This window comes from Pongo abelii, chromosome 20 (genome assembly GCF_028885655.2).
Source record: "Pongo abelii isolate AG06213 chromosome 20, NHGRI_mPonAbe1-v2.0_pri, whole genome shotgun sequence".
NCBI classification, from domain to species: Eukaryota; Metazoa; Chordata; class Mammalia; order Primates; family Hominidae; genus Pongo; species Pongo abelii.
This window is the reverse complement of record NC_072005.2, coordinates 51,343,082-51,350,568: the sequence shown is the minus strand read 5'-3', so window position 1 is coordinate 51,350,568 and position 7,487 is coordinate 51,343,082. Positions and strand designations below refer to the sequence as shown.

The window sequence follows — 7,487 nt, the reverse complement described above, 5'->3', positions numbered from 1 at the left end:
CACGGGTCAATGATTGTTTATTGAATAAATTTACTACTGGAGTAAGAAGTGGCTTAGAGTCCAGTGTAACATGGTGGCTGGGAGTGTGAGTGGATGAATGGGGGGCCTGATACAGGAACTGGGGCCTCGGGGATGAGGCCGAGTTCCATCCTGCCTTCTTCCACGACCATCCTTACCTTCCCACCCCCACCGCTCCCATTCTGCAGATGAGAAAACCGAGGCTCCGAAAGGAAAAACCACTGCCTGGATTCCCACGCCTCTTCTTTAACTCATTTGCAGGTGAGGGCAGAGAAGGAAAATCCTAGGGTCAGCATTGGGGAGGGGGGACTCTCCTAAATTTATTGGGCAACAGGCTGCAGGTGAGGGGGCTGACAGGAGGAGGGTCGGGGTGTAATAACTTAAAAACCGTAGGTGACAGTGGCAGCTCCTCAAGAGACCTTTGCAGAGGGGAGGGTGTGGGGTATTTACAAGGATTTGTACAAAGTGCCCCGCGCCAGCCTGGGGCAGGAACGGGGGGTTTGAGCGTGAGGGGAGGGGAGGGGAAGGAATCTGCCTCTCTGACCCCCACTCCCAGTCCCCCAGATTCTCCAGTCTTTAGGCTCAGCAGCTCTCCCTGCCCCTGGGAAGATTTCCTCAGTTTCCCTCCCTGCCCCTGCCGTGTCCCCAAAGTCTCCTCAGGTGCCCCCTTGGTAGGGCGGGGGAGGACAGGACTGGCTGGAGGCTCCAGGAAGGTGCCAGCTCCCCCCGCTGAGCCCCCTCATCCTTCTTCTGTGCTGAGCGGCCCCAGAGAACACAGAGGGGACAATCTTTGCCCCCAAATATAATTCAGGGAAACTGAGGTGATGATAAAGGGAGAATCCCTCCCTGGCCCCTTCCCCTCCTGTAGAAGTGAAGGGGACAAGGGAGAGGAAGAGGAAGGGCCCTGGGACCGTGGTGGCTCAGAGCTCGAGGTCGTTGGAGATGCGGGTGACGAGGGTGCGGAAGGCCAGGGCGGTGCCCGCCACACGGCGGAAGAGAACTCCCCGCAAGCCTGGCCGGGGCAGCTGGCAGACCTCCACTTCGAAGTGGGACAGGGGCTCGGGCCCGCCCGCACCCCCGTGCAGGCAGGCCAGCAGGAACGGCTGTGGCTGGCGGCAGCGGCAGCGGGCGGCTGCTGTGGCCTGGCGCAGAGCTGCCATCAGGGCCTCGGGAGGGCGCGAGCTGGTCAGCTTCACACTCCAGGGGAATCGGAGCAGCCGGGGGGCGGTTTCCGTTTGATCCCAAGGTAGATGGCAACTGAGGCGAGAAGATACCAGGGGTCAGAGATGGGAGCGAAGAGGAATGTGGTGGAGGGCTGAAGGGACAACTCTTCCCAATTTGGGACAGATTCCTAGCCATCCCTTCAAAAAACATCTTCCCCTGTTACCCCAGCGACAGTTTCAACTGGACACAGAGCTGCCCAGCTAGAGACCACACTTTCCAGCCTCCCTTGCAACCAGGTGTGACCTTGTCTCTAAATTCTGGGACATGAGCAGAAGTGAGGTGTGCCATCCACATCAGTTCCTTCAAAGAACCTGCATGTGCCAGGCTCTCCTGTCCCACATCTCCCAGGAGCTGGACTCCCAGGAGCAGTGGCACAGGCCAGCCTCAGCTGTGAAGATGACAAGGGCTCCAGGGAATCGGGATGCCAGAACCTGGGGACCTGAATGACCGCATAGATCAGAGTGGCCTTACCAGCCTGGCTTGGCCACATAGTTTGAATGTTTGAATGAGAAATTTCTTTTTCTTTTCTTTTCTTTCTTTTTTTTTTTTTTTGAGACGGAGTTTTGCTCTTGTTACCCAGGCTGGAGTGCAATGGAACGATCTTGGCTCACCACAACCTCCGCCTCCTGGGTTGAAGAGATTCTCCTGCCGTAGCCTCCTGAGTAGTTGGGATTACAGGCACACGCCACCACGCCTGGGCCCAGCTAATTTTTGTATTTTTAGTAGAGACGGGGTTTCACTGTGTCAGCCAGGATGGTCTCGATCTCCTGACCTCGTGATCTGCCCGCCTCAGCCTCCCAAAGTGCTGGGATTACAGGTGTGAGCCACCGCGCCCGGCCTTTTTTTTTTTTTTTTTTGAGACAGAGTTTCGCTCTTGTCGCCCAGGCTGGAGGGCAATGACACAATCTTGGCTCACTGCAACCTCTGCTTCCCGGGTTCAAGCAATTCTCCTGCCTCAGCTTCCCAAGTAGCTGGGAGAACAGGCACCACGGCCAGCTAATTTTTGTATTTTTAGTAGAGACGGAGTCTCACCATGTTGGCCAGGCAGGTCTTAAACTCCCGGTCTCAGGTGATCCACCCGCCTTGGCCTCCCAAAGTGCTGGGATTACAGGCGCGAGCCACAGTGCCCGGCCACTTTTTAGTTTTTTTGAGACAGGGTCTTGCAATGCAGTGGTGCAATCACAGCTCACTGCAGCCTCGATCTCCTGGGCTCAAGTGATCCTCCTGCCTTGGCCTCCTGAGTTGTTGGAATTACAGGCATAAGCCACTGTGCTCGGCCTCTGAGGGCTTTTTGATTGTCACATGTCTTAGGATGGGAGCACTACTGGCACTGACTAGGTTGGGGGGGGATGGGGTAGGTCAGGGATGATAAACATTCTCTAATGCGCAAGAGGGCCCTGCACAACAAAGAAATGTCCCGCCTGAAGTACGAGCGCTGCTCTAGATGAGCATCCCAGGGCTAGCCTCCCTTGTTCTGGTGGGGCCGCCCCTCAGCTTGGGTGAGCACATGACTCAGGTCTGCCAATGAGAGCATTCTATTTCCCGGCCACTATGCTTGGGTCAAGGGTGACCACATGACCAGGTCTGACCAACCAGAGTACTTCTCCTCTCTGGCTGCAGGCATTGGTTTAGGAATGAGCATGTGACCTAGTCCCAGCCAATGAGAGTCAGCCCTGCGAGTTTGTTGCAGCTCCTGGGAAGGCTCCGGTTTCCACTTGGGTCTCTAACCTGGGAACTCAGACTAAACCAGGGCTTGGCAAACTCCAGTGCTGTCTGCTTTTGTATATAAGGTTTCATTGGAACACTGCCATACCCATTTGTTTTGTGTTGAATATGACTGCTTTTGCACTACAATGGCACAACTGAACAGGCGTGACACAGGGTGCCTGGCCCTCAAAGCCTAAAATCTTCATGATCTGGGTCTGTACAGATGTTTGCCTCCTGCTGGCCCTGAGCTGCCGGCAAACATTGTACCATGATTGGATGAGAGGCAAAAGGAGGTGGGGCATTGACCAGAAGAGGAGTTGAGTTGTAGATGGGATGAGGTTTTGTTTTGTTTTTTTTAAGACGGAGTTTCACTCTTGCTACCCAGGCTGGAGTGCGATGGCACGATCCCAGCTCACCGCAACATCTGCCTCCCGGGTTCAAGCGATTCTCTTGCCTCAGCCTCCCGAGTAGTTGGGATTACAGGCATGCGCCACTACGCCCGGCTAATTTTTGTATTTTTAGTAAAGACGGGGTTTCTCCATCTTAGGCTGGTCTCGAACTCCCAACCTCAGGTGATCCGCCTGCCTTGGACTCCCAAAGTGCTGGGATTACAGGCGTGAGCCATGGCGCCCAGCTGTAGGCTGAAGTTTAAGATGGTCAAGGGAAGGTGCTTGGGATGGGGTGGGAATGAGAGGAGCTGGCAGAGAAGGCAGGGGCCATAGGGCATTTCAGGAAGTTGGCCTTGCAGGATGAGACTGGGGCCCCATCTAATGCCCTGGGGTAAGTGTCGGGAAGTGCTGAGGCAGGAGAGGGGAAGTGGCAGTCAGGGGTAGGCCCAAGCACTCACCTTGTGACCTCAGGTCCCCCGATTCTCTCAGGTTCGTCTGCGACCCTAGGGGAGGGGAGGGGGACAGAGTGTCTAATCTGGACATAGGGAACCCACCTCCCCCAACCCACTGCCTCTGGGACTCCAAGCAGCCCCTGCCTCAACCCCAGTCCCTCCAGGCTGGCGTGGGCCCGGAGTCAGGATTTGATCTCCCTGTCCATCCCCATAACGGGGCTCATTCTGAAATGGTTAGTGCAGGTCACAGGAAAGATACTGAAGAATGTGGAAGATGAAAGGGAGAGGAGTGGGCAGAGACACACCCTTATATAGAGAAGTGGCCAGAGAGAGAGACACACGCACGCCTGCACACACACATACACACTCACTCACTCACATATACATTCATGCTTTGCTCAAACAACACCTCCTTCGTGAGGCCTGCCCTTTTTTTTTTTTTTGAGACAGAGTCTCTGTCATGCAGGAGTGGTGTGATCTCAGCTCGCTGCAGCCTCAACCTCCCGGGCTCAAGCAATCTTCCTGCCTTGGCCCCTGAAGTAGCTGGGACTACAGGCGCATGCCACATCTGTTTTTTTTTTTTTTTTGTAGAGATGGGGCTTTGCCACATTGCCCAGGCTGGTCTCAAACTCCTGGACTCAAGTGATCTGTCCAAAGTGCTGGGATTACTGGCCTGAGCCACCTCATCCAGAGGCCTGCCCATTTAATGCCGCACCCCATCCCTTCCCCACACCCCTTATTCCCCTCCCTGTTCTTTTTTTTTTTTTTTTTAAGAGACAGGGTCTCCCTTTGTTGCCAAGACTGATGATCACAGCTCACAGCAGCCTTGACCTCCTGGGTTCAAGTGATCCTCCTGCCTCAGCCTCCCAAGTCCATGGGAATACAGGTGCAGTCACCATGCCCGGCCAATTTATTTACTTTTTTGTGGAGATAGGATCTTGCTACGTTGTCCAGGCTGGTCTTGGACTCCTGGGCTCAAGTGATCCACCCGCCTCAGCCTCCCAAAGTACTGTGATTACAGGCATGAGCCACCAAATGTGGCTCCTATTCTATTTTTCTTCTTAGTTACTTTGCACTACGATACAAAGTGCTGTGATTACAGGCATGAGCCACCAAATGTGGCTCCTATTCTATTTTTCTTCTTAGTTACTTTGCACTACCTAACAGTCTATATAATAAGTATATTTTACTTATTTCTTTGTTTTTTGTCTAGATCCCTTAGTAGAATGTTGGGTCTGCCAGGGCAGGAGTTTTGTACATTTTGCTCACCCTCTACTACAGGGCTTAGGACAGTGCCAGGCACACAGTAGGGACTCAATGAATAATAGCAATTAATAACTAATATACATGTAAAGCACTTTCCAAGGCAATGTTCTAAGCTCAGTCCATACATCACTTCATTTAGTCCTCACAATAACCCTAGGAGACAGGTACTGTTATTACTATACCCATTTTACAGAAGAGGAAAGCGAGGCCCAGAGACCTTGAGTGACTTGCTCAAGGTCACTTGGCAGAGCTGCCACTTGAACCCCCGAGTCTGGCTCCAGAGGCTGTGCTTCTGTGAGTAAATGAACAACCAGACCCCACGTACAGACCCTGTACCCCACACACATCCACAGAGCCCCCTCCCCAATGCCCGCACACACAGGTCAGACATGCAGACAGGGAGGCAGAGCCAGCGTGAACACGGCATGGACGGGACTTACTGATCTTGGATCCCTGGGGCAGAGAGGCGCCCGAAACACAGCGGTTAGAGTTCTGCCGTTTAGAGGGATCGAGGGTAACCCTGCAGTGTGAGGAGGGAGGTGAGGGGTGACAGGGGAGGAGGAAAGGAGGAGGAGGAGGAGGAGGAAATGTTGGGGTACAGGAGACAGAGCAGAGTAGAAGACAGGTTAGGTCCCATCAGCCCCCCGCCCCGCCCTACCCCTGCCATCCCCGCGGAGCTCACCTTCGGGTCAGTTTGGAGGTCAGCTTGGTGAAGAGGTTGGTGGTGGGGCGGGGCCGCCCGGCAGGCAGGGGTGCAGCCTCATGGGCCAGTGTGGGAGAGGCAGGGGGCCCATTCTGCACACCCCCACCACCCCCACCCCCTGCCCGCCGGTCCCGGACCTGGCCACCGTGGAAGGTGCTGCGGATGGTGGAACCGCGTGCCAGGCGGCTCCGCTCCCCTGATGGGGGTGCCAGGCTGTGACTGGAGGGGGAGGCAGGGGGCACCCGTGGGGTGCCTGAGCTGTGGGCAGAGACAGACAAGTCAGGGTGGGGGACTGAGGCAGGCCAGGGCCCCAGTCCCTTTGATTCTTCACATTCCTGTCCTGAGACCAGGGACTGCAACCAGCCTGGAACTCAGAGACAGGGCTGCAACGTACAGTTGTGCAGGCTGTGCACTGTACAACCCTACCATTGTTTTATTGACTCTCTCCTCTTCTATTACCCCTCCTTCAAACTGTCCCTTCTTCAAACTCTACCCCTTCCAAGTCATCTCCTATCACAACTCTCCTCTCTCCAAACGCAGCAACTGAATAGACGCACAGACATTTTTGGGTGACTTCCTTGCTATTTGCCGAAACCTCAGGAACCAAATCAACTTGGCAAACACTTTGCTATCTGAACTCTCATCATCTAAAATCAGGAAAGGGATAGATGTAAAGGTCAAGGATACCTGTATTCACTATGATAATTTGGGCATTGGGGGTTCCACTGTCCCAGGACCCTCCTCCAGCCCCTCGGACCCTCCTAGTCGACAACAGGGGGCCAGACCTCCACCTCCTGAGTTCAATTCTCCTGCCTCACCCTCCTGAGTAGCTGGGATTACAAGCGTGTGCCACCATGCCTGGCTAATTTTTTTTTTTTTTTTTTGAGACAGAGTCTCACTCTGTCACCCAGGCTGAAGGGCCATGGGGCGATCTTGGCTACCGCAACCTCTGCCTCCTGGGTTCAAGTGATTCTCCTGCCTCAGGCTCCTGAGTAGCTGGGACTATAGGCAAGCAGCACCACGCCTGGGTAATTTATGTATTTTCAGTAGAGATGGGGTTTCACCACTTTGGCCAGGCTGGTCTCAAACTCCTGACCTCAGGTGATCCACTGGCCTTGGCCTCCCAAAGTGCTGGGATTCCAGTTGTGAGCCACCACACCCAGCCCAGACCTCCAATTTCTATCCTCCCAGGGACTCCAGGCCCAGCCTGGATCTCAGAGAAGAATCCTGATTGTGGCAGAGGCTGTTCCTTCTCCCTTAGAATCCATCCTCCCTGTTTCGCTCTTGGTAACCAAACCCCTAAGAGTATGAGCACTGCGCATGGCCACCCAGCCAGAGACTACATTTCCCAGACTCTCTTGCAGCTAGGGAATGGTCATGTGACCATGCTCTGGCCAATGGGATATAAGCAGAAATGCTCTGTACCATCTCTGGGTGACGCCTTTACAAAGAGTTGTTGCTTGTCCCCTACTCTTTCCCCACTTCTTGCTGATTGGGAAATGATGGCAGCTGGTGCAGCGGCCTCTGTCCCAGAGCTGGAAACTCATGTTGGGGCTGGAAGAACTTACCTGGGTCCTTGGAGGACCCTCCGGACTAAACCTCCTTTTTATTTAAATTACTCTACCCTGGGATCTCTTTGTTTTTGTTACAGCAGCTGAATCTATACTTTTTTTTGTTTGTTTTTAAATTTTTTTTTAATTTTTGATTTTTTTTTGTCTGAGTCTGTAA

At 53.9% G+C, this 7,487-nt stretch overlaps 1 protein-coding gene across 3 annotated transcripts in view; it reads right to left on the bottom strand.

The window, feature by feature from the left end:
• MARK4 (microtubule affinity regulating kinase 4) overlaps positions 1-7,487 on the bottom strand; it is a 52,977-nt gene continuing 45,490 nt past the window's right edge. For 2 of the 3 annotated variants that reach the window (XM_024237634.3, XM_054540696.2), the window contains 3 exons: positions 5,739-6,017; positions 3,797-3,841; positions 1-1,275 (listed from right to left, as the gene is read on the bottom strand). In XM_024237634.3, coding sequence (XP_024093402.3) covers positions 939-1,275; positions 3,797-3,841; positions 5,739-6,017 — 661 coding nt within the window. In that variant the 3' untranslated portion in view covers positions 1-938. Of the gene's footprint in view, positions 1,276-3,796; positions 3,842-5,496; positions 5,577-5,738; positions 6,018-7,487 lie in introns of all 3 variants that reach the window. The other variant, XM_054540695.2, reaches the window with a different exon arrangement.